General features: G+C 39.8%; 1 protein-coding gene across 3 annotated transcripts; it reads right to left on the bottom strand.

Annotated features, from left to right (window-relative positions):
- Positions 1–541: 541 nt before the first annotated feature.
- On the bottom strand, positions 542–27,186 carry sec24a (SEC24 homolog A, COPII coat complex component). 3 transcript variants are annotated; one of them, XM_037749197.1, is made up of 24 exons: positions 26,509–27,186; positions 21,390–21,998; positions 19,137–19,301; positions 18,028–18,108; positions 17,383–17,445; positions 16,624–16,790; positions 15,322–15,509; positions 14,815–14,917; positions 13,884–14,010; positions 12,117–12,226; positions 11,795–11,907; positions 11,221–11,339; positions 10,729–10,784; positions 9,529–9,735; positions 8,935–9,058; positions 8,405–8,563; positions 7,900–8,073; positions 7,671–7,781; positions 4,611–4,786; positions 4,256–4,393; positions 3,768–3,872; positions 3,366–3,458; positions 2,383–2,486; positions 542–2,102 (listed from the first exon to the last, which is right to left on the bottom strand). In XM_037749197.1, the coding sequence occupies exons 1-24, from the start codon at positions 26,567–26,569 to the stop codon at positions 1,988–1,990; spliced, it is 3,468 nt and encodes a 1,155-aa protein (XP_037605125.1). In that variant the 5' UTR covers positions 26,570–27,186; the 3' UTR covers positions 542–1,987. The 3 variants fall into 3 exon arrangements, with proteins under 3 accessions (XP_037605125.1, XP_037605126.1, XP_037605127.1); XM_037749198.1 differs by having other exon boundaries at positions 13,884–14,007; XM_037749199.1 differs by lacking the exon at positions 18,028–18,108 and having other exon boundaries at positions 26,509–27,185.
- Positions 27,187–27,762: the final 576 nt, after the last annotated feature.

The following is a 27,762-nucleotide window of genomic DNA, read 5'->3' as shown; positions in this document are numbered from 1 at the left end:
GCACTCTTGAATAAACTTACTCATGGATCAATAAAACTGCCAAATTATATTATATAATATAAAAGTAAAAGCCAGTTAAGTATAAAAGTATCATGGTCCTCAAAATGAATCTGTTTTGTATGTACTAAGATTTACAAATGTACGCATGGTATTGGCAGATAAAAATACAGATTATTGTTCCACATCAAAAACTGTACTGATGCATCAGTTTTTGGCCATTCTCCATCTGGAACTGTAGTTATTCACAATTAACCAGAGGTGGGACAAAGCCATAGTTTTGCAAAAAAGTCCTACACTTTCCTAAAGCAATATTTAGTTAATTTAAAGAGATAATGAATGCATTTGAAAATTTGCATTTATTGCTTTCAATGTGAAATGATCAGGTGTGCGGTTGTCTGTTATATTATATGTGTTAGGTACACATCCCTTTCATTGCAGCTCACGCAACGTGGCTATCAAATTGATTTAAAGCATATCTTTAGTCAGGAGGAGTTGATCTCCTGCACTCTTTTATAACATAATTTATAAGTCCACACCTCTGCAATTTACTCTGTTCAAACACAGGCTATTTTTATTTTCATCAGTTTTTTTTGTATGAAAGACAATTTTGTGCATGAAGACCAAAACATATCTGTCTGTTCCTAAATACATTTTTGCTTATATAATACATAGATTACAAACCGTATGAAATCAGACCAAATCAAAAAAAAAAAAAAAAACTTCAATTCACGCTCAGTCAAGTGAAAAATTGACTATTATTGGTCCATATACTGTTCTGTAGTCTTCGCTTTCACTGAATAAACACTGTTCACCCACCAAAACACAAAACTACATTTAAAAAGTCCCAAACATTTTATTTCCTTAGCGTCATTTCACCTTTATGTTTATACTAAAATCATCACCTTATATAATGCAGTCTTTTTCAATATACAAGTATCAATAAGCATGATTAAAAGATCACAATGGCTTTGTTATGTCTGTGTTAAAGAATTTCCCATATCCTATTATATTAAAATATTTCATATATAGAGTCTGTATTTAAACAGAGGTTTAATAATAAAAAGTGACTTCCCATACAAGGCAATTATAGAATTTAATCAGATTGGGAGTCTCATAAATTATTAGATAATAGGAAACAAAACAAAAAAGAAAGAATTAACAAACAGAACAGCGATGTCGTCAGAGGTGTTGTGAATGTCCAAAGAGAGAAAAGATGACGTTTCTGTAGGACAGATCAGACCGATGAAAACGACTTTCCACTGCTGAGTCCACACATTCAAGGCAGCGGTGACGGCGAGGCCGATCCGCCTTCAAACACCTTTAACATTCCTTCCTCTTACAACACAGACTATGAATTTGTTCGACACACATTTATAATGACTGAGAAATTAAAAAAAGCACACGTTCTGTCCTTCAGGTACAGAGGGTTGTTAGAGCTCAGGTGTTGTGTATAGAAATACTCCTGGGTGACACTCAATAACAGTCTTTGAGCACAGACATACTAACCTTCCTCATGAACCTTATCTTAAGCATTCACACGTTTGACTTGTTTTAGTAAAGACGACTGTGCTTTCTGAACAAAAACACATCAGTTTGCCTGGACTGTATCTGAACGATACCTCAGTTAGACAGCATTGTTCTATGAGAATAAACACTGATTCATTCGATCATTGACATACACAATCACCATCATCATCTTTTTTTCTTCTTCCAACGCATAGCTTCAGCTGGGTAAAAAGTGCCAAATAAGCATCAGAATCGATTCTTTGTCACTCTCCGTCCTCGCACTGTCCGTCACACTGTTTGATTTGAGAGTTCACGTCAGTTCAGCTTTAGAGAGATGGCGGACCACAGCTAGAGATGGAGCATCCTTGAGTCTGACCTCCACTGCTTTCACACACATACATCATATACATACATACGCACACACATACACTGATGCGCGTCCTCACTCAGTGTTCTCTCGTCTCCACAGTCCCACTGAAGATTATTTGGAGATTTGCTGTTGGAGGTGGAGCAGGAACTCGTAGTACGACAGGGCCGACTCTGTTCTGTCCTCGATCATGTTCTGCATAAAGGTGGGTTTCAGCTGGCTCTCGTCCCTGAGAGGGTCGAAGGGTAAAGAGAAAGAAAATGGGTTATTAGTTGTAAGTTGCTCTTTCATTTCAAAGTGCTGATGAAGGGAATTCAAGAGTTTGGTTTTATTATGAAAAAAGATCTTTGGATTCAAATGCATTTTCCCATTAACCTTATTTTTTTTTTCCCCCTTTAAAAATTATAAATTAATTTATATTTATCTAGCTGTTGGCTGCTTTTAATTTCCCCACACTCTTGCTACTTGATTCTTTACTCTCTTATACAGGAATGTTGTCTGTTGCCCACCTGATGACATGCAGCGAGGGGAAGAACGGCCTCTGGTCTCTCAGCCAACCGATGAAAGCTCTGGTTCTCTGCGACTCGGCACTGTCCAGCTCTGGGAGCAGATACTGAGAGAGGAGAGAGCGACAGTCAAGATTTTATCATCAGGGAGGAGGATGCAAAGAGTGAAAACTGTAGCTGTACTGTTCGGGAGTTAACAGATGTGACCATAGAGCTCAACAGTGATCGCCCACTTTTTGAACGGCTCCGGGAGTGAATTTCTCATTCATTCACTCCATTGACGTTTCAGAAAAAATCCTTTTATTAACAGTTTTAAGCATGGAATCAAGTCAACCAGGTACGATATGAATCGTGACCATAAAACATTTGATTTGGAGCAAAAAAATTGGGAAATGGGAAAAAAAAGGCAAAGACTGTGTGCATAAATATTTTAAGAGTGAATGAACTACTCTTCCCATAAACCATTGCGAATGGCGACTCTCCACCTTTCGAAACTCCTGAAAAACGTTTAATCTAACCGCTGTCGTTCTAAAATGAGGACAGATTCAGCAACTGCACGCCTTATTTTTCATCTGATGTTTTCAGAAACACATTTCGTTGAACTTTTTTCTTAATATAAGAGAAAGTTTGCAAACGAGCCGTCGTGTTGGCCTAATTTGAAATCCGGGAGCAGACCACGGGGCAGCACGTACGAACGTGTACCCTCACTAGTCGTTCGCAGGTGCTATACACATTTCCACGATAACAGCGAGCTCCACCAATCAGAGACGTCACTGTTACAGGAGTGTATACAATCGTTTCACAATCTCGTAACTCGTGGTAAGTCTACCTCGGATGGTTACAATATTATGGCTAACAATCAAATCTGGGTTTCAGAATATGATGGGATTTTCACTTCCAGAACCTCACTGTTCTCTACTGAGCTCTATTATAACACCCTCAAGACAATTTGTTAAACAATCCTGGTGCAACATGAGGTCTCCTACCAGGTTATCAGGCACGGCAGCATAGCTGGGAACTCCCAGGACTTGTGTGAGGAAGTTTGGGTGGCAGTTCCGTCCGATCCACAGATACATCACCTTTTGGAAACAGAATAAAGTATATATTAAATACAATCACAAATAAATAGTCAGTATTGCAGTATTGAGACTTACTGGGTGCTTGAAATATAAAAGAGATAAAAACTGAAGCTTGTACGGATGTTTTAATTAAAAGCCACGCTGGATAACTGCGCTACTTCATTATGTAAAATGTGTGTTGCAGAAAGGTTTATGTCATTGTTACTCTCATCTTTCCTCACGATTCAGCCAGGTTTGAGACATCAGCTTTGTATTTCTGTTAGCTTGTTATGAGTGCTAATTTTGAAACCACGGCTTAAAGCTTTGTACCGTTCCAGCATCCATGAGGAAAGCGCCCTCCCTGCTGAGCTTCTCCACAGACAGCTGCAGCACTCTGGGCTGAGGGATGGTCCGCTCATTGATGTTCAACGCTCCCTGAGGATGCAGGAAACAGAAGATAAGAGAAGATTACTCAGTAACAGGGAGACACTTAAAATAACAGTGGAAAATATTGTATGTTCAGGTTCAGCCAACAGCTATAAAAACACCACCTAGACTGAGTTTAAAGTTTTAGCTAATAAGGACTAAATAATGGTTGTTAACAGCTAAAACATGACTCAACTTCCCATATCAGTGTCCTATATGAAAATGTTATTTTTAATATTTACTCAAATCATATAATCTTAATCATAAACAAAACTCTAAAAGATAAATTAGCCTCTTCTGAAACTTTTGATTCCAAGGAAACTATGTCCAGGGTCACTTTTTTTGGCGCTGCATGCACAGAAATCTCAGAGACGTAATTTCCTCCTCCTCACCTCATCGGTCAGATCGTCGAGACGGTACAGAGCAGGGTGGATCATCAGCATTGCATAAACCAGTGGCTGGTACTTCAGCTGACACATGGCAAACACCCGGTCATCCAGCCTGGTGCTGGTGCCCGTCCTGAAGGCTTTCTGCAGGGTGCACACACAAACACATACAACTGGATCAATAAAGGCTCGATGGAGTGGTTTAACACTCCAGATCCTGGGAGTAACAGCAGTGTCATAAGTAAACTAACTAACTAGGCAAACATAATATAGAAGATTTCCTCTGACGTTTAACAAATTAAGGTTTATTTTAAGTAGTTTTGAGTGTAGCATTGGTCGACATCTTGGGGAAAAAGCTGACCTGTTTGAGCAGGGCAAGGATGAAGAGGGGGAAGAGTCTGAGGCAGGCTGGGGCCAGCAGGCCGGGCTGCTGGATGGTCAACACAGACTGCCGGTACGACGTCAGCGAGTCGATGGCAGCGTTGGTCATCGCATCTCTTGCGTCACTCAGACTGGCCGTCGCCGAGCGGTCCACAGCTGGAGAGAGAAAGAGAGAGGGGGACACATTTACAGTCGGGATCTCATTCTTTAAAGCCACAGTCTGTGTTCAGACCTGGCATTAACATGCGTCTTGGGTGATCCGATCATAACTGGACAGCTCTAAGTACGTCAGTTCACACCTGGCATTAAAATGTGTTTCCAAATGCGTCTAAAGTGACCACTTGTGATCAGATCTCACTTTCCCCCTCTATATGCAAATAAACATAATTTCTGGTTGTAAAGACCAAATGGCAGCAATGCATTTCCCATGCCTAATCTGCCAGAAATTAAAAGAAGAGATCAAAACAATACCAACTGGGTCTATTCCTTGGTGTGTTCCAGGCAAACTAGATCACCCAAGATGCTTGACGCACTCATAATACATCCCTGTGGGCTTTTCAAAATTTTCAGACGTCGTGGACAAAGACAGCTTACATGATTTGAGAAACAGCTTGAGATGAAGAAAAGGAGGAACAAAAGAAGAGCCGTGGCTTTGATGAAGTATTTTCCTGTTAGGTCCTTTTAGGGGACACATCAGGACGCATTAGCGTTTACACTACAAAAGATATGTGGTCAAATGCGTCCCAGAACAACTCGGCAGGGGCTTTGAGTGATCGATCGCCCCAAGACTCATTTTAAAACCAAGTGTTAACAGGGTCTGTGTGTAGAAACAAATGAATCGTTACATACATATAATTGCTCTAGGTGAGACTCAGACTCAATGATGTCTTTCCAGTTCTGTAATTCAATGTATTTAAGGGGAGGGAGCGGTCATGAGTTCACAAGTTGAATACTGCCTTGTGTGTAAACTTGTGAGGTTGCCAATTTGGGATTCTTTAAAATGAATGAATAAATGAAATCTAACCATGTTGTGAATGGTGTAGAGGGGATTGCAAAATAATCTGTGATGGTATGAATGGTTGGACTTCATATGCATCCCATCTCACTCTCTTAAGCACCAAAAAGTTATATCAATATGTTGGGATTTTGATTCTGAATAAATAAACTTTATTAAGTTTATTTATGACCTTGGAGTTTGACAAAATGTAATTTATTATAATTTTAAAGCATATGTTGCAAATAGCTGTACATTATAGCGTTGTTAAAATGCCAATGCAAAACTTTTAGTATCGTGTACATTAATGAGTGGTTTTCGAAGAGCAGTGGGCTATCAGTCGAAGTAAGGCACAAACAACAGTGGTGGTGCCATTCGGGGCCATATTTCTTCATCTGTTCTCCAAGATCTGACTGCTCAGTATGCAACGGTTGCTAAGTAACCACAGCTGTCGCCACTCATCTCCATCTGTCAGCGCTAATAATAGTGAAATGAATGAAAACCCTGCAATGATTTCATATCGAACCAATCAAAAGACTATTTACTGTAACAAGGATGAAGAATAATTTGCACAAGGCTATACAGATACACACACACACACTTAAAACTTTATGTGATGTGATCAAATATCCAGAAAATTATCACAGGCATCAAGACAAAACTCATGGAAATCTGCATGTTTTTACTTTATCTTCACATTTCTGCTTAAAATGACTATAAACGGGGATGAAAACAGCTGTAATGTGTTAAATGGTAGTTCCCAAAAAAGCCAAGTTCGCGCCCCATAGACTTCAATGCAATCTGACATGTGTTTGGATTGTAATTTGGACAAATTCATATTCATTCATCTCTTGTTAAACAACCATTTGTTTTATACACATGTCTAATAATTATTTTGCGACCTTGCCTAAACATGAGCGTTTGCAATATCTTAATAAAACAAGGTTGACTGCCCGCCATGTTCCTTCAGTCTTCCCCCGTCCAACACACTGGCCGGATATTGCTTATCCAGACATCTATACATACTTGATTGAATCACGTTAGGCTACGTGATGTCTGTAAATAACCAATGTGTTAATAACCAACTGTTTGATCTATAGGCTGAGATTTAGTTGGAGACGACAGTCTGATGCTGCTATAACGTTAATGTATGACTGTATAACTGCAGCAGCCTCCCACTCAAGCTAATGTTAGCCAACCATGCTTGTCACTGTCACCAGCATCATTCAGTGATTTAGCACACTGACAGTGAATATTCACGTATCGTATGTGCCTCAAATCTCAGTGTGAAAGCCTCGGTTAACCCAGCATTTTCTCTTCTGTGACAGCGAGTTTCTTTCCCTCAAACAGGAGCGCAGCCTCGGTGATGATGCGATGCTGGTCTGGTCTGTAGCTTGGAGCCATAAAGCCCCTCTAATATATATTTTTTAGGACACGGCAGAGGAACAAATCGGAGATCAGTGTTTTGGGATTTATTGTTGGTGCAACCAACTACACAGTAACTCTTCAGCATAGCGTTATTACCATAACTGGTTTGGAGACATGTTTCAACTTCTTCCCTTTACTTTGTTACCGTCTATGAGGGACACAGGATTGTTTTCCCCAAAAGGGGGCGTGGTCATGAGAGCTACTCACGAGGAAGTATTGCCGGTGTGATTTATGAGCAAACATTTCAAAATGCACCAATCTTTTTCAGCTCATGTAAAAAAAAAAATGGGGGTAAGAAAATTAGATGCCTAATCTGAATAAAAGCAAATTATCTGACATGACATTCAATAATATGAAGAGCAGCAGAACATCTTGTTTCTCATCTTCATTTTCATATTCATCTGCTGAAGGGGGAACGTCTCTCTGTGCTCACCTTAAATCTGAGTTTAACATCTGCACGTATGAGCATGATTTTGTGACATAGTTTTTAAACCAATCGTGGTCCAATACACAACTTACACAAGTGCGAACAAACTTCAGTGCACAAACACTAAGAACGGACTTCAGAGAAGAAGAAGACATCTTGTGTGAAAAGGTGTTTGATAGTTTAGCACCTACCCATGCAAGCCAGCAGTCCACTGATGGCTTGAACATCAGCCCCAGCAAAGATGTCTGACAGAGAATTGACCACAGGGAGACACAAGGTGTGGACACGGATCCTCCTCTCTCCTGTAAGAGAAACCACATGTTATTTAAACAAAAAGAGACGGAGATTAATTATTTAAAATGTTCACAATGACTTTGAAAACGCAAAAACAACCATGGCTGTGTATGTATGTGTGTGTACCTTTGCTGGACGTGTAAAGCAGCGCGGCCTGGAAAGAGACGACTTGCATGTCGTCCAGGTTTTCCTCGATGGACATCTGAACCGCAAAGCCAGCGTCTGGGTTCACGTTGGGGAGGGACAACAGATCTGTGGAGCGAACAAAGAAGTTTCCGTGGAACGTGTGGATGGACAGACCTGCAGAGAAAAAGAGACATCATTAATCAAGCTGGACTGATAGCGTCAAAATGTAACACTCAACTGTAAAAAAGAATAAGAAAATGTATTTGTCTGGACTCTAAAGACATTATGTTTTCTTCTAAATGACAGGAGATGAAACTTTAACGTCAAATATACATCGCTGGCGCAGAGGCATAAAAATAAGGGGTTTCTCTCCTTACTGCATTTACTAATCAGAAATTAATGAAAGCTAAACATCTAAAAAAAAACTTGAACTTCTCTAAGTCACATCAGGGAATGAATATTCAGGTCATTGCTCAACCAAGCGCCAGATGTTGTGCCAACGGACCTTTGGTGCAGCGTATCCTCATGACGGCCTCGAAGCCGATCTTCCTGGTTAAGTATCTCTTCAGATCCTTCTGGAAGCACTCCACCTGAGCAGGGTTGTGCTGGTGGTGGTAGGAGGGGTAGTAGTAAACGCTCCCTGCCGAGTATCTGGATATGCAGCCTGGGAGAGGGAAGGAACACAAGAGGACAGATGCTGATTGTCTAATTTTTGACATAATAAAAACAGAATCACACCCAATTCACACTCACACTCTCTCCCACATTTTGTAGTTCCTTTACTCCTCTATAACAGTAAACTAAATATCTTTGGGCTTTGGGAAACACTGATCGACATTTTTCACCATTTTCTGACATTTTATAGACCAAACAACTAATCGATTAATCGAGAAAGTAATCGACAATGAAAATAAACGTTAGTTGCAGCCCTAGGTCAAAGTATTCTGTATTGAGCACTAGACATGTAAACAAACATAAAAAGGTACAATAAACCCTCCCTTCCTCTTTTCCTCTATCCACCATCTCTCAACTTACCGAGTGATGCCAGGTCGCAGTACCGAGAGCTGAGCAGGAACAGGTCGACCGACACCTGCTGGCCGGAGCAGTCCAGAGCCAGCTTCTTGTAGAAGTCTGTCGCTGGGGATAAGTGCTGGACGTCCTGAAGGAAAACACACCAGGTGGGACCATGAGCTCAAAATGGGAACGAAATGCGACTACCAAAAATTACTCAAAATCAAAAGACATTTTTCAAGGTCTAATTATAACCGAAAAGCCAGAAAGACAGATTTGTCTAAGTAAGTGAGTGATGGCTAATGATAAACCTGCGGTTAGTAAAACCCTAAATGGGATATTTATTGTGGCATTGCAGCAACTCATCACGATCCTGTCTTTGATACTGTACATTTAATCTTAAATTTAAAAAAAGCCTCTTGAGTCGGTCTCCTCCTAAACTGGTACCAACAACACATCACATGAACACAATACTACTATAATGAGCATTATCAACATTTGTAGCTCTATTTTATGAAAATATCTACCGTGACATCTGATGTTTTAAAGTAACATAATGCTGCTGCGGGGTATACAACTCATACAACTCAACACACTTGTCATTGATGTCTCTCTTACCTTGGCAGATGCCCGCTGGTTGGGGTCTTCCCTGGACTGGAGGGCCCCCACACCGAGGTTAGGCAGCTGGGTCTGAAAGATAGACATGCGCCCTCCGGTGGGCGACAGCAGCTTGAAGGCTGCTTGCAGAGCTGAACCCAGGGCAGACTGGGTCTCCATGGTCTTTTCAAATAAAGTTGGCAGACTCTTCAGCAGATCCTGCACGAGCTGAAAAACAAATACAGGGAGTGAGTTTTATTTTTGAAACACATTATTGATCCCATTTCATCTTTTCTTCCAGCCCACAGCATGTGGCCACAATGTTTAAATACACAGTAGTTGTGAATGATAATTCCTACACAGTGTAAATAAATAAAAACATATGAATAAAACTCAGTGGTGGAATGTGACTAAGTACATTTACTCAAGGACTGTACTTAAGTATTTCCATTTTATGCTACTTTCTATTTCTACTCTCTACTACATCTCAGGTGCAAATATTGTACTTTTTACTCCACTACATTTGCTTGACACTTATAGTTACTTTTTAAGTGATCACATTACATAATAATATATTAGATTTATATAGCGCTTTTTAGTGATTTCAAAGACGCTTTAACATAGTCGGGGGGAAAACGGTGTGAGACAGACAGGAGACGAACGACAAAAAGCGACATACACAGGCACAATCACATACATACACACGGACTGATGGGTAGGGGGAGGGAGGGGGCTATGGGTAAGCAGATGAGAAAAGATGTGTTTTGAGGCGGGACTGGAATATGGTGAGGGAATCGGAGTCTCTGATGAGATTGGGGAGTGAGTTCCAGAGCATGGGAGCTGCCCTGGAGAATGTTCTGTCCCCAAAGCTGATATGATACATGATATGATACATGATATGATACATGATATGATACATGATATGATGCAGTACTATACTGCTAATCTACCCAGTAGTATACAAAGTATTACTAAAAATACAACTTTTGTACTTTTACTTAAGTAACATTTTGAATTCAAGATTTGAATCGAGTATTTTTAGGCTATGGTATTTCTACTTTTACTTAAGTAAGAAATCTGAGTAATTCTTCCACCACTGCTAAAACTAAGATTAAAATTCATAAATATGACAAAATGAGGAAGTTTTGGGCCGTTATTCACATATTATTCACATATTATTCACATTGACAACGTAGCTATAATCCAGGTAAACTTTCTTACCTCTTTGCATTCATTGAGGTTTACTAGAAGGCTGTCTGGTGTTGGTAAAAATATATCTGTGGAGCACAAAAAATATTATTTAAACAAATATATTACAGTCGTATAAACACAAATATAATAATAGTGATGACATTCATTTTTAAAAGTGCACCTACCGTGAAGTAATTCATTTAAAAAACAGAGCAATCATTTGTGGTGCAGCTAAATTGACATCAATGATTAAATAGATCAGAAAATCTGGAAGTTATCTGGATGATTTTTCTGAAATATCTCTATTATTTACAAATCTGGATCCAGCTGAATGTTTGAGAAATTTAACAGAAGCAGAAGGCAACAATCTCCAAAAACTGTTGACATCACTCTCATGTTTACTGACCCAGTAAATATTTTCTGTATTTATTAGTTCAACATTCCTGCAGTAGGTTTGCACACAGCTGGTGTCATGCTGCTGTAGTAATGGGCGTGTGGCCTTTGCGGTCAGCTGTGTCTCACCTTCGATGTCGGACACGATGAGCATCTGAGGCTGAGAAAGTCCCTCCTGGAGGTTGTAGAAGTGGATGGTGCTGTCAAAGGTGATGAAGCCTACCTTTGTCCGAGAGTCTCCAGGAAGCCTGGGATAAAGACGCACGCTTGAATAAAGCTAGCACTCAGGTGACAGTGAGCCTTGCAGTATGAAGTTATGATGCTTCTGTTGAATTACATTACTTTTAGGGCTGTCAATCGATTAAAATATTTAATTGTGATTAATTGCATGATTGTTCATAGTTAATCACGATTAATCGCAAATTAATCACACATTTATCTGTTCAAAATCTACCTTAAAATTAATTTGCGTTAACTTTGACAGCCCTAACTACTCACATTACTCACATTACACTATTATAAACATCCTAAAATTAGGGACTAATAAGTATGACAGTTTATCTACACATGAAATGTCAAACAATTAAAGGGAATTTGTGTATCAGCCCTCTGTAGAGTTTAAAAGCACAACAAGAAATCACAAAAAAAGGCCCCGCTGTCTTCCCAACATCTCTAATAACTGGAGATTGAATGTTGTACATACGCATTGATGTTGTCCAGCAGCGACTGACAGAACACATTCAGGTAGCCTGTCTCCACTGCATTATGGGATACATCGAGAATGAAGAGGTAAACAGCAGGCTGTGGTGGCCTCAGCTGGGTAAATAAGGGGAAACACATGTAACGATACCAAAGGTCAATGAAGACCCACCATCATAATCACACATACAACATTTCTAGTTGTACACTTTATATACATGTTATTTAGTGAGTAATTGTAATAGTGAGCAATCTTGACATTAATAAACTGAGCCTGCAGATGAATCCTAAACAGGACCGATGTCAGTGAAGCTGTTGAAACCTACCATGTATTCTGAAGGAGCAATGAATTCAATGGTGGCGTTCTGGACCTCGGGTCTTTTGTGCGGCTCTCCGTACGATCTGCTGACTGGGTTGTACATAAACTCCTCTGGAACTACACACAGACACACACACACAATAAAACAGTGTACTATATGTACTTTGTGTGTAATTCAATTCTCAACCATGAGTGTGAAGGAAAAGTAAGGGGGGGGGATAATTACGTAGAAACAATATATATATTAAATATTCAACATTTGGAAAAGTGTATTGGGGTTGTACTTGTATGCAAACTTAAGTTATTTAAAGACTATAAAAATGCATCCAGTTAAAATGCATCCCTTTATGTCTCTATTATTATTATTATTATTATTATATCTTTATATAATCACCATAAGAAATCATCATAAAACAAAGTAAATGTCTTCTTTCTTTTAACATAAACAGGCAAATACAACCTTCACATGCTACAAGAGTATGTATATTATCCAGGCGTTTTCTGAGATGCAAAAGCATGTATACGTTTCCAAAACTGTAGTAAAAGGTAAAAAAACGATAAATTAGAAGCAAAAGCTTTGAATAAGATTGGTATGTGACCACTGAGGTGAATTCACCAACAGCTCTGTTATCATTCTCTCAGTTCATTTGCAGCTTCTAGTTCGCCTGGAATAATTAAAACACAAATTTCTCCTGTTACTGAACCGGTCGACCCTGAAACAAGTTAAGAAAACAAAAAGAACAAAAAGAAAAAGCTACTTAGCTAAATCGTTCTAACACCAAAAAAACACTGCTGGCTATCAGATGTCAATATTATCATCATATGTGAATATTCCAGCACAGCACATATCCTGAAGCTGTCCACCTCCTTAACACTACAAACACAGCACTGCAAATACACCATTTTAGAATGTAGGTGAAAAGAGCACATTTATACTGCATTCAAAAAACTGTTTTTAAAAACTTTTTTTGCCCCAAACTGCATGTGATTATCATAAAGTGGGCATGTCTGTAAAGGGGAGACTTGTGGGTACCCATAGAACCCATTTTCATTCACATATCTTGATGTCAGAGGTCAAGGAACCCCTTTGAAAATGGCCATGCCAGTTTTCCCTCGCCAAAATGTAGCATAGGTTTGGAGCATTATTCAGCCTCCTTCCCAACAAGCCAACATGACATAGTTGGTACCAATGGATTGCTTTGGTTTTCCAGCCTCTGACAGACAATAAAGTCGGTCAGGATTGGCAGTCTTTAATAAAAAAAAGAAAAGAATTTGCTAGAAACATCTGGTGGGCCAAATCAAACCTTATGGTGGGGCAACTTTGGGCAACCTTGATCTAGTGGGTCATGTGATGTTGCTGCTAATTTCTCTACAGGTGCTTGTGTTTTATCTATGGTGTTCTAATGTGTTGAATTTAATTTTACCCCTTTGTGTTAAGCGTTTACGATTATTTTATCTGTTTTATACATTGTTTAATGTATTATGTGCTCTATGAGTGAGTGGTTTAACTATTTTTGTCTTTCTCTGTCTGTGTTTAAGTGAGCTCACAAAAACAAATTCAATCACGTTGCTATGGCAATAAAGTATTGAATCTTGCTTAACAGACGTAGTAGCTTCATAATAGGATATTTTAGGTCATCACAACCAGCTGCTTGAAAATTAAATGAATTCTGCCTCGTGATTTTCTTCATTGTGCTGTAACTGGGCTGGATTATTTTGGACAGCGGCTCTTTCAGATGATCATATGGGTTTCATCACTCCTCTCCCTTCTTACCATCATTGACCCGATAACACAGGTTGCACTTCCACCTCCTCTGGTCCAGGAAGGAGACAAAGGGATTGATGTAGGTTCTGCAGGACCGACACCTGACGATGGTGCTGGATGTCACCACAGGAAGCTGCTGCAAGAAAAACAACAGAACAAAAGCAAACAGAGTGAGATGTGCCTCCAGGCAAAGAAAACTCATTTTCTTGTAATTCGTTGTAAGCGGTATTTCAATAAAGGCGTTCTTGTTGCTGTCCAAATTCGGCAACGTCTCTGTTGTCTGTGTCGTCAGTTAACACAGGAACAAACATGAATTCATTCTGACAGACCTTGCCCAGAGGTGTATTTAGTCAAATCCTTTTCTAAAGAAAAGTGCTAAGACGATTCTCAGTGTTTAATCAGTAAAAGTCTTATCAAATCTAAGGAACATAATTGAGGATAAAGCTGTAGATGATTTTTAAACTCATTCGGCAAAGAGTTCTTTACAGCACACATACTTATTCCTCCTGGCACCACCTTCCTTCACATTAATGCAATAAAACAAATACAAATTATCACCCCTATGTGCTGCCTGGTACTTAAATGGTGAAGCAGCAGTGATCACCTCCACATCAAAAATTGAGTGCCTTGGGCAAAGGTATCACTGGCTGCCAAGGGAAAAGAGGAATATTACTTATAATTATTAAAGTCTTAAAGTATCAAGTCTTTCTCCTTCACATGCTAAAACCAGTAAGGAGCCTGGTTTAGCACATACATGGCCAGAAAACGTGGTTTCCCCAGGGAGAAACATAGTTGTGTTTACTGTGGTCCTCTCACTCAGTAACCAAAACTTAGTAAAACAGGTTTCATGTTACCTGGCATGACATCCAATCAATAAGGTTATTTAAGTTGATCTAAATGCACTGACTGATTAACATCAAATATTGAACTGAAGTGTTACCGAAAGGTCTTTGAAGGGGTGGAGCAGCAGGCCCAGAGGCATCTTGGCTTTATTGAGCAGCGACTGAGTCTGAGGGATGCTGGTCAGCGTACTACGAAAAACCCTGGAGAAACACACAAACACAGAAGTTCTTAGTACTTGAACTGCATGCAGAGATCACGTTGTCCCCAGTATTTCACGTTTTAAAAACAAAGTTGTAAAGAAGGGCAACATATGCAGGGACAAATTTACTCTTAAGCTGATCTACAACAAAATGTGTACAGTTGCACAGATAGCAACCAAACAGCTGACATTTCGTTCTTCACTGTAAGCAGTAATCTAAAAAGCAAAAGGTCCAACTTCAGGTGGATTTAATCATTGTCTTTACACAAAATTGCATAGCATAGTTTGAAAATTTGAAAGTGTAGACACACTTCACAGTAATATCGGTTTTAAAGGATAATAACAATCAAATGAAAGAGAATAAATATTGACACATGTTGTAAACAGTAGTCTGCCATGGCTTACTCTGGGTTGCAGTTGATCTTCTGCAGGTCCTGTTGGAGGCAGGGTATTGGGGCGGGGATCGGGCTTGGTGGCAGCAGGTTCCTCTCCTGCAGCAGGTTGACCACTCTCAGGGCCTCTGGGGTGCTGGCCTGGAGGCTCATGGCTGCCAGGGACGGGCTCAGTTGGGCTGGCCCTGGGCCACCGGGTGGCTGAGAGAAGAGAAAAAAAACAAGCAATTCAGTTCCACTATTTACTAAAAATTAAAAAGGTATAATATGCAACGATTTCCTAAAAAATAATGTATAGACTAATACAAAACTAATCCCTCTCAATAACCACTTGTGCCCCACTAGAAGTGTGTGGTGGTGTCTGTTTCTGCATGGACGCTGTCCTCTGCCTGTATTTTCTCTTTTCTACTTATTTTGATTTACTCAGGACGTGCTTCGTCACGCCCCTCAGCTTCTGATACCGACTCACAAGCATTAGACTATACATCGATGGGCACAAGTCCCCCTTGAGATGCTTTGCAGCCGTGGTGATGGATGAGAACGGGTTTGTTACATCGCTGTGAGTTCCCCTGTTCCTCTGTCTCTCCTCTACTGTGTGCTGTTATCGGTGTGTCAGTTTGACCGTGGCACACACACCAGGCAGAGAGGACAGCCTGCCTTTCGGCTGCATTCATTCAAAAATCCAGCAACTCGGCCCCTTCCCGCAGGGTTGTGCAAAGTTAGTTGTGTGATTATATGTGTTTTAGAACGCAACCGCTGGGAAACTATCAGAAAATAATGTTTTATTTCTCTGATTTGCTGTTTTTTCCCCACTAACAGCGCTCTCTCTCTCCTTTCATTCTATAGCATACACGACAATCGCTGCTCTCTCTCCCTCTCGACTCCTTGAGCTGTGGAGGATGGGCCAACTTTGAATGCGGTGTGTTCACAAACACCATCCGACAATTGTTGCATATTATACCTTTAATGACAAATAATTTAGCATCGACGGAGCATGGCACATTTAACTTTAAAAAAGTGCTTTAGTATCGTAAACAACGGCAACGTATCACATAAATAAAGCAAACTTTATATAGGTACTGTGATACTGTTAAATTTAGTGCTCCTCCTTTTGTCAGCTTTGCTTCTTCAAATAATCAGAAGTTGTATCTCAAGGACAGCTTAACATTTCCATATAGCTTGGACAGACAGAAGGGTTTTGCCTGTGTACTTGTTGAAAAAGCAAATGCATGACAGAAACCATTGAGAATGAGCAAACAAAAGGTTTATGTGTAATGCTCTGGCAGTACTCAGTCAGCGCATGGCTGTGACTCACCTGCTGGTATGGGTGAGGTGCTTGAGTGTAAGGCTGCGTGGCGGCCTGCATCGCAGGGTGCATGGGGGAGGTGGCGTTGTGGGGAGCAGGGGTGTTCTGGTACCCAGGGGGGAGGGAGGGGTAGTGGCCCAAGTGCCGACCAGGTGGTCCGGGTTGGGGCAGGCCAGCTGTGGAAGAAAAGGGAACAGAAATGATAACAGCTTACATGAGAAATCAAAACCCGCTGAGTAGCAGTGATTACTGAAAAAGTGCCCCAAGCCTCTACTGAAGACGTGGCAGTGTTTCACGGTAATGAAGGAACATGTCGCCCAGTGTAACAGTGTGGCTCACTAATGGTTTCAATAGTTCAGTTCATTGTTGGTTTTGGACTTTTTTTTCATGGGATTTGTTGATATGAAAAGTATAGAATATTTCCAGACTTCTCCTTTAAACAAAAGAAAATTAAAAACTTGTAATTGGTAACAGCATGCCAGAACTGACAGTCACTAATAGTCTTTGTGGGAGCTTTAATCCTGTGACATTGTATAATTAGTAATTAGCACGAAAAAAATAACAGCAACAGGTCATAATAAAGTGTTAAACAGTAGTGAAGACGCAATTTACTATAAAAAGGCTGTGACATAAAATGTAAGGAAAATAAACACAAGAGGACCATTTACACATTTGTGTTTAGCAGCTATGAAAGCCTGCTTGGTAAACCCAGACTGTACATGTGGTTGGTGTGAAAATAATCTAATATGCGGCAGAAAATGGCCTTACCCATTTTGTTGTCAACATGATTATAGCTGTTTGGTGCTCCTGGGCCATTGCCAGCCACAGTTCCTGTTTAAAAACAAACACAGATGTGATGTGAATAATTTTAGTGACACTTCCCGCTATTTCTATCCCAGTGTGATAACCACAGGCGATGGATTATGGAATGATCTACTGAAGTACAGTAAAGATACACATAAGATGGACACAAACGAATACTGAAGCAAAACAACAACATTAATGATGACGCCGATGATGGGATGTATGGTGTTTTAAAGAAACATTTGTACTTTGGTGCTTCTAAGATGTTTATTTAAAGTTCATATGGTAGATATGGTGGGAATGGATGACAGAAAGAGGTAAAAAAAACTACTAAAAGGAAATATGTTACCAGGGATGCACTGATACTAAGAAATAGTGGGCTAATGCAGCACTAACATAAGGAATAGAGATCTTATTTTCTGCATTGTTCTCTAACAGATTGGAGATCTGTATCAACGGATTCTGCAGAGTTTCTTAAATTTCGTATCAATTTAAGTGATGGTAAAAAAAGAATTAGTGCATCCCTGGATACAATGAACAACAGCATAGAGAGGACAGGATGGGCACCAAAGCACTGACACTAACAGCTACTGACAGATTTGGCCACACCTGGACATTCAATATCCCCATCCTGGCAGTCGGGCTCAGTGGGGGGCAGAGTGCTGTTAACGGCAGCACCCCCACACTGAGCTGGCATGTAGAGGAAGGAGGGGAGGGAGGGAAACAATGGAAGGTGATCAGAACAAAAATGGCTGGCTTATAAAAAAGGACATACAGTTACAGACTCATCACTGACAGCGTTCTGATTTAACAATTTGCACAGAGGGTTGGAAATTAACTTTTTTGTCTACTTGCCACTGTGGCTGCTGGTGGATTCCAAATTTTTACCAGCTACGAAATAAATTACCATTTTTTATTTGGTTGGTGAGTGAAGCAAATCTAGCAGCCACTTGCATAATTTACCAGCACTTGGCTGGTGCTTATTTTCAACCCTGGCACTAGCGCTGCTCAATTATGGCAAAAATCATAATCACAATTATTTTGGTCAATATTGAGACCACAGTGATTTAACACAATTATTCACTGACTTTGGAAACATCATGAATTTAGAAAGAAAATGTTGCATCTATACTAAGTTAAAACTGAAGTAGGCGAAATTGGAGCAAATATGATTAAAAAGTTATTTTTATAAGAGGGTCGTTAATCGTGACAGTAGTACATGAAACAGGTAACATGACAAAAATCATGTGCCATAATCTTTGCGCAATTACCTTGTTTTCATAATCATTGGAAGCCAAATTGTAATTGTAATTGAAATTCTTGAAATTTAATTGCACAGCCCTACCTCACTGTTTGCCTAATTTGTGGGGGGAAATGTTTGCTGCACTGACTTTGACCTTTAACGATCCCACAAGCTTGCTAACCTAGTTAAAACCTGGTAAAAACATACCACTATCTGACCATCTGCAATTGGTCTGAAATAGACTGGTCATGTTGTCTCCATTTCCTTTTCAGTTGATTCCAACGGTTTCAAAATGACTTGCTAGTCTTGTCTTGTCTTGCTGAGTTCATACCAGGCCGTTGGCACATTTAAGACCACTCAAAATAAATCAGATAATGTGAAATGTAAATAAATAAACAAAGTGAGGCAGTATAGGTTGTCATACCTGAGGACAAAGCACAGAAATTGAATAAACCCAAATTTAAAAAGAACTTACCATCTGCCCTGGGGGGTGGAGGTGTGGCATTGGCCATCGCGGGTCCAGTGGAAGGCGGTGGGGGTTTCATGGTTGGTGGTGGGCCAGTAGGTGGGGGGCCATAGGGAGCTCTGCTTGGATGGAACGTCTGGGGAGCCATGTGAGTCATTGGTGGAGGTGCAGTGCCTGGTGAAAAACAGTGATTCATTCATTCAATATGATTGTTTTCATTACAGATTCAGATTAAAGCTATATTAAATCACATATCAAATTGTTGTTAAATCATTTTCTTTCAAATCGACTTATTGCTTCAGCAGTAATTTTTGTGTATCACAGCATCGTCACTGAGGTAATTTAGGATTTATGACTTCTAAAATGATGTCAACATTACTGTGCACTCTGTGCTTCTACCACATATCATGTAGAAGAGATGAGGCATCACTGATGTGTAACATTGTAAGTTACGACTGGAGGTGACAACAGCTGGTGGCACTACTGACCCACAGCCAGATAATGTCAGAACAGTGACGGCAACAGAGACATGTTCATCTCTACTGATAAACCAGCCGATTCAGACGTGTCTAGTCTCAAAGAAACTTTTTGATGCATTTATTGATCAATAAACGCAGGAAGTCTGTTCAATTTTATGTATAAGGTGTATACAACATGTTTTTTTCTATAAATGAATTACCATGCACAATTGATGAGATTGATTATTCTTACAGCAGTGACAGAAAAAGGTAAGTGACAATTACAATGACAAATGATTATCCGTCTGTAGAGAATCTATCATTTCAGGGACACAAGGCTGTGAAGACTTAATTAGATTAGAGATTAGACTGAGATGAAGCTGCATGATAATGACTAAAACGATAATCCTCTATACTACAGATTGTGCAGGGCACTTTTTTGCGTTTCATATCCGCACTGTGGTACATTCATCTGAAACATTTTACTGACAACACATACTGTGACTGTTGATCCTTGAGACTATGAAACTTTCAGCAGCTCAGCAGAGCCAAAATCTGTTCAACAGATTATTGTAGCTGGTGGTGAAATGTGTGACATTTTAGAATTGCTTGTGACATTTTAAAGAAAGAAAGCAGTCAGAAGAGTACACTCCTCTACAAAGACGTAATAATTTCTCCAGTTCGCTGATACTTTCACTGGCACCATTGTACTGGGAAGATATGCCCCGATGGTGCTGCTGGGGTAAAGGTCACTAAAATCAAGCTCTTCCTGTTGGGGGTGTGAATGTGATCAGCAATTTCCAGGCCACTCTGACCATAAGATTGAGACATATGCTGGTAACAGACAGACTGAGGCGATCATGTGACCTCTGCTTGTATGCAGAAGTACTGTACTAAAGATAGCTTCAAAAATCAAGGTTAATTTACATAATGCTATGACTAATCATTCAGACACTGTTGCCTAATATTACACAACCAACTTCACGCTCACATCACTTAACAAAGCCACTTCCTCCAGAGAAAATGTTAATGACTAGTTGGCATAAAAAGTTACTACGAATGAGTGGTCTTTTGTTTTTGACACTGTGAAAATACTTCTCAGTGGAGACAACCCTTAAACTCACAGAAAGAAATGAAACTACTACCTGAATCTATCAAAGTGTTATAAATACCCAGAAGATACAGATGTGTGCATTCTGCTTATATCACCAGTAGAAAACATTTTAGCAATACAACCTGCACCCGAAACTGAAACAAAAATTTGGATTTGTCCTAAAAGCCACGTCACGCTGCTGCTTAAGAATCAAATCGGAAGCAATAAAATTCTCATTTGAACTTTGTACAAATTCAGAGTAAGGGAGCCAGAGGCAACAGCCAGCTATCATGCTCAATGTAGAAACAGAGGACAAGGTCCAGCTCCAACATATCAGCATTGTTGATATGCATATCTGCAGCACGTCAGTGAAGGAAGACAATGACGAGGAAAAGAGACAAGACACCGTAATAGTGCTATAGAAAAGTTATTAGAAGGGGATAGTGGTGGCTATCTTACAAATCGCATTACACACATTACAGTGGTTAAGTAATGGGGACCCTGGAATGAAAGGGCTAAAGTTCACTGGTCGGATTTATTGAAACTTGAAAGGATGAATCACTTTTTATTGATTTGACCCAAGGAGTGCCTGCGTCATTAGAGTCTCATTTGTTCCCAACTTCTCCGTGTAATTATCTTATCCTTTATTTAAAGATTATTGTGCATGTGGCGGGTAGAGTTTAGACTTCAGTGGAGCCTTTGTGTTCCTACCTGGCTGTGTATATCCATGCAGAGATGTTCGGGGCATCCCTGGCCCTTGGGGCTGGGTGACACTATGGGACACATGGGCTGGTGGTGCAGCGCTGTAAGCTGCCGATGACGGTGGCGGCGGCGGCGCTGTCGAGCTTGCAGCTGGGTTCACATGATTAGCCACTGGGCCACGGGGAGGTGTGCTAATGGAAGTGGGTGGCCCCATTTGTGGGGGAGCTGCGTTGTACTGCCATGCCGGAGCCACAGGCTGTGGCTGCTGGGGGTTTGGGTAATAGCTACTAGAAGACACAGCAGGAGGGGGAGGTGTGGCCTGTGCAGGGGGCAGCCTAGGACCAGGGCTGGCAGACTGAGGAGGGGTATGGGACGGAGGACCTCCCATTAGAGGCCTAGTCAACAGCGACTGGCCTGGAGGAGCTGGGTAGGAAGTGAGTGGTGGGCCGGGCTGGTAGGAACAGACTGGGGGAGCGGGTTGGTATGGCCCAGAGGGGTAGAGTCCAGGGCCGGGGGCAGCGGGAGCTTTGGCCTGCATTGGATTGTAGGTGGGTTGGTGAGTCATGCCATAGCTGACCCCTGGCAGCTGCTGCAGGGCAACTGGATTCTGTGACGGACCTGAACAAGAGATAAAGAAAAAAACAGGCATATTAGAGAATCTAAATCAAAAACATCAGGCCTATGTTTACTTAGTTATTACACATTTTGTGTACCCAAGAGGACACAGATCCAGCCATCAAAATCGAGGCAGAACTATTTTGAAAAAATATCTAATTGCAATTATTTTGACTGATATTGCAATTGCAATTCAATTAGCGATATTAGAGGGATAATAATGATATTCTTTACATCATTATCCTCATTTTCATTGAAAAACATAAATGATGATGATGAATATGGTGTGATTTTTGTGGGGATTTGTACCAAACAAAGATGTTTTCTTAAGTCTGCAGAACATGATGTGTAGACCAGGACATCTCTGCAGCACCATAATATTAAATTCTAAATGGTATTTTGACACACAGTTCACCTTTTACAAATATTGCGCCTCGTGCAATTTGAAATTTGCAGTAGGCCATATTGAGATTTTGCTAAAATTTGGATTAACTGTGCAGCCCTAATCAAAATGACATCAAAGGCCTTTCAGACATACATACAGTTCACTCCTTAAACTTTCTGGCAATTTTACATGTCAGCTCCAGGTTGAATACTCCTCTTCCTTTCAAACTGTTCTCCAGCAGAGCTGCCACTGTTGGACTCCCTCTTGTGTGCCAGATGCCAAAATCTGAACAAGGATTGCAGCTCTCTTAGTTATGGTCTTGTCAAGCTTGACCAGAGCCATCATGGAACGCTCCTGTAAGGTAGCCTTACGTTCAAAAGCTGAGCCTTTAGCTTCCCAGATAGACGAAGCCAGCAACGTTACAGATTCCTTGTCTGAAAGGGGCTTTTGTTTGTGATTCAAGTGTCTTAAACCCAAGCAAGTCCTTGGGTTTAAAATCTGAAACGCAGTTCAAAAAGGTAAATGAAAAACAGATGGCACAGTGCTGGTAGTGACGACACACCAAGTGAAAACCACTCAGATCTACCAAATGACCAATGAACTGACAGCCCAGGGTCTAATCTCTTTACCTGGATTTAATTTACCATGATCTGCCCTCAATGACAGTGAGTGTGGGGCTCTAAGCCAAGTGTGACCTTCCTTGAAGGAACACAGTAGTAGTAATCCACCATAGACACTTCTGCACAATTAAGAATGCTCTGATTGTATTGTTTGCGCAGATACCGGACTAAAATATGGCATTTGTTTCTCATTTGATCTTGCCAAAAGCATCTACTAGTCAGTAGGAAAAGAAAGAAAGAAATGGGTCAATTCATATCAATAAATGCGTTACCTAAATAACAATCTAACAGGCAACACTGCTTAAATGCTGCACCAGTCTACCGCTGTTTGCACCTTAAAATGATTACATTATGCAAACAGATTCACGCCTATCCACTAAGACCTGAACGACATAACTGGAAGCAGAGCTAAGTGAGCGTCAGAGTGAGGAGGGATTAGAAAACAACTCTTCTCAATGAGCAAAGATAGATGGAAGAATATAATCCACCTCAAATCTGTGTCCTTCCTGAGACAAGGGAAATTTTAAGAACAAAAACTCCTAGTTAGATACATCACTGGTCCGATCAGAGAAAGCCTGATGTGGAATCAGAAACCTCAGCCAATCACAAATCAACCCATTGAAAAGGTTAAACACAAAGTAAGTTAATTTAAAAATTGGCCTCATTAACATCAAGTGGGTGCATGAGAAGACCCCCCTCAACTGTGAGCTTTATACATAAAGTTTATGGCCATACTATGTTATTACTAGGGCTGTCAATCGATTAAAATATTTGTATCTGTTCAAAACGTACCTTAAAAGAAGATTTGTCAAGTATTTAAGACTCTTCTCAACATGGGAGACAAATATGCTTGCTTTATGCAAATGTATGTAAATATTTATTATTGGAAATCAATTAACAACACAAAACAATGACAAATATTGTCAAGAAACCCTCACAGGTACTGCATTTAGCATAAAAAATATGCTCAAATCATAACATGGCAAACTCAAGACCAACAGGCAAAAAACAGCTGTCAGTGTGTCAGTGTGCTGACTCGACTATGACTTGTGCCAAAACTGCATGTGATTATCATAAAGTGGGCATGTCTGTAAAGGGGAGACTCGTGGGTACCCATAGAGCCAATTTTCATTCACATATCTTGATGTCAGAGGTCAAAGGACCCCTTTGAAAATGGCCAAGCCAGTTTTTCCTCGCCAAAATTTAGCAAAAGTTTAGAACGTTTAGCCTCCTTCGGGACAAGCTAGTATGACATGGTACCAATGGATTCCTTAATTTTTTCTAGTTTCATATGAGACCAGTATCTTCACTCTAGCATCTAGCATTCGAATACTGATTTGGAGGTCGATTACCATGGCAACGGTCGAAGCTTGAGACACACCTATTTCAGACACATATTTAAAGTTTTAGAAAACCGCCAAACTAGATCTGCAAGCTTCATCTGCACAGTACAAGAGAGCTCCTTCACATGCATAGTTAAGCTTCAGAAGGCTGCATACAATCACACCTTTGTCAGATGTCACTGTGTTTACATTGTTTATCCTCAGCATTCATGGGAACCCCATAGAAATGTGTGAGTAATCTCAAAACTGAAGTAGGTAATTGGATGAGTCTGGAGAGAATGCTCTGCAGCCACATATCTGGATCATCCCCAATTTGCCACATGTACAGTAAAACGTAGAAAGCAAAGACACCCAAGCTATCCAGCCTGCTAAAAAATCAGTTTTGCACAACAGTGAGGGAACTAAGCAACCTGCAGTTGGGATTATTCACTGGGAATGTAACTGTACAGGAAAAACCTCAAAGAGACAGATGCGAAAAGACAAGTCAAAGCTCGTTGGATGTTTAATTATGACAGGGAAAGTTCTGGCTAACTGTTTGCCAGTAGAAGAACAAGTGCTAAACTGACTGGTGTGATCACATCATCATCACCGTTATGTGTACTGGGAGAAGATGGGAACTGTCTTAAAAGTTATGATGCATGTTGACCCCCTCGGTTTGTCGACCTGTTGGTCTTCCAACTTCGACAAAACCAAAAGTAGCACTTGTTTAAATTGAGTTAGCTTATACTGTTTTATATACTGTATTATATATATATATTTTACTCAATTATTTTCTTTTCTTTTTGTTTACACATAAAAGGAAGGATATCTATGTCTGTGTGTAGATATGTGTGCATGTGTACAGTATATGTGTGTTTAAGAGTAGATATATGTCATATATGACCATCTGGCCTCATTCAATGCCAAACACACACCCATTATCCACATCACACACAACCACACACACACATATTCTTCAACCTGCTTTTATCCCCTTGTAATGTTTTTGTTTTGTTTTGTACTTTGTTATTGTCTTTCTCTGTATAATATATATATATATATATATATATATATATATATATATATATATATATATATGTCCCTTTATATGTCTTCACTTGTTTTGTAATCACTTTATAACACAATAAAAGTTAAAAAAAAAGTTTAAAAAAATTGAGTTAGCTTACATTACCTTAGTTAGCTACTATTTTTAGGCAAGGCAGCTTTATTCGTAGAGCACATTTCAGCAACATGGCAACTCAAAGTGCTTTACATAAACATTCAAGAACATTGCGACAAAGTGCAATAGAACATTAAGACATAATTAAAACAGTTATACAAACATTAAAGATTAGAAAATAAAAACAAACTAAAAATAAAAGCTAGGACAGAAGCAAGAGTAAAAGCTCTAGAGCAGTATAAGATCATTATCTGGTTTAGTAAAGGGCAGCAGCAAACAGGGAAGTTTTAAGCTTTGATTTAAAAGAACTCAGAGTTGGAGTTGGTCCTGCAGGTTTCTGGGAGCTTGTTCCAAATATTTGGTGCATAAAAACTGAACGCTGCTTCTGCATGTTTATTTCTGACTCTGGGGACACTAAGCAGACCTGATCCAGATGACCTGAGAGGTCTGGGTGGTTCATAACATAGCAGAAGATCAGAAATTGGGGTGTAGCGGAACTGGTAAAAATATCCTATAATCTACCAATATATAATTAGTAATTTCCACCAATCAAAGCTTAAAACTTTCCTGTTTGCTGCTGCCTTTTATTAAACCAGATAATTATATTATATACTGCACTAGAGCTTTTACTCTTGTGTGTTTTATTCTATTCTAGCTTTTATTTTTAGCTTGTTTTTATTTTCTAATCTTTAATGATTTTATAACTGTTTTAATTATGTAGAAATCAGAAATGTATTTTGGCCCCTAAACCATTTTAGTGCTTTGTAAACCAGCAGGAGTATTTTGAAATCAACCTGACTGAATTACCATCTTAATTCAGTAACAGGTAACACACAGGTGAAGATTAACAGTAGCTGTACCTGACAGCTCTGCTCTTGCTTGGTTAGTTACAGCGTTACTAAGCAAACCTAGTTAGCATCAAGAATCCAAGAACTGCTGCTAAGTGTTAGCTTATTAGTTAGCTCGTGTTAGCTTGACTTTACTTACATTTAAATGTTTTACTCACCATTCACATACGCCTGTCCTGTCCCTGTCCCATTCTGTGAGTTAAACCCCGCAGTTGACATCTTGAAATAGTACACCAAGGGAACCTAATTTAGAGCTGCTTTGGTTAGCTGCGTCTTTAGCTAGCTAGCTAACTAGCTAACTAGTCCGTCGCTGGGCAACGTTCAAACCTGTTGGCTCTGACGTTTACAAATTCTATATAGTGACGTCTCCTGATTCCTTTATAAAAAAAAGTTAATTAGCTGACTCGTTGGTGGATCACAGAGCCATGGCTATTAGCCGAAACCCGGTTCAACTACCGTACGGGTTGAGTAACGAGAGGCCTTGTCAAGAGTAATCGTGTGAGAGAGACACTTCTCCTCTTTCAACCGGAAGTTGGGATCACCCAGGATCAACGTAAAACTCGTCGGGCACATGCGCAGTGTGTACACGTGGCATTTCCTCTTGGTGCTCTGGGTTTACCAGAGTACTGGAAACAAGAGCTTTTAATTTAATTGGGTGTAGCGAAACTGGTAAAATATCCTATAATTTACCAATATATAATTGAAATTATCACCAGAGTAATTTCCACCAATAGATGACATTTAAGTTCATAACAAGATAAATTTCATGACTTTAACAGGCAAATATGTAACATAACAATCTTGAAGAACCGTTTCGCGGTTGGTTGTTTTGTTTGATATATAAACCAGTCACTGTTACCATAATAAATATTGTATGAAAAAAAACAAGTGAAATATGTCAAGTCAAATGAATTTCTATTTCTATAGCACATTTAAAACAAAATGAGCTGATCAAAGTGCTTTACAGACATGGGCAAAATAAAAACAGGTCAACAGAGCAGACAACAAAATCACACACATCCACAGACAGAGTCCAAGGTAAAATCCATGAGTAAAAGACTGTTATAATGAGCATTATAAAAGGCCAATTAGTAATCACAATTCAAGTACATTCAAAAGCCAAAGAAAAGGGGTGGATCTTGAGCTGTGCTTTGAAAGACTCCGTAGTGGGAGTATATTTGAATATATATCTATATATCTATATCTATATATAGATATATAGAGAGAGAGAGAGAAATATGTGTGTGGTAATTGATTAAAGATTAAAGATTCAAGATTCAAGATGTTTATTGTCACACCGGTTATACAGGCACAATCGTGTGAAATATTTTTTGCTGGGAAGCTCCATTAAAACAATAATAAGTTATACTACATTTACATTACAATTACATTTACATTACAATTATAAAAGG

The sequence above is a fragment of the Sebastes umbrosus genome, chromosome 17 (assembly GCF_015220745.1).
Source record: "Sebastes umbrosus isolate fSebUmb1 chromosome 17, fSebUmb1.pri, whole genome shotgun sequence".
Classification (NCBI taxonomy): Eukaryota; Metazoa; Chordata; class Actinopteri; order Perciformes; family Sebastidae; genus Sebastes; species Sebastes umbrosus.
This window is presented reverse-complemented; position numbering and strand designations above follow the sequence as displayed.

Bases quoted from the DNA above. Each gene is read 5' to 3' on its own strand.
- sec24a (XM_037749197.1), bottom strand. From the start codon at position 26,569: ATGTCAACTGCGGGGTTTAACTCACAGAATGGGACAGGGACAGGACAG. The intron at 8,564-8,934 runs GTAAGTTGAGAG...TCCCTCTCCCAG, and splicing joins CTGCGACCTGGCATCACTCG to GCTGCATATCCAGATACTCG. The intron at 8,074-8,404 runs GTCCGTTGGCAC...TTTTCTCTGCAG, and splicing joins GAGGATACGCTGCACCAAAG to GTCTGTCCATCCACACGTTC.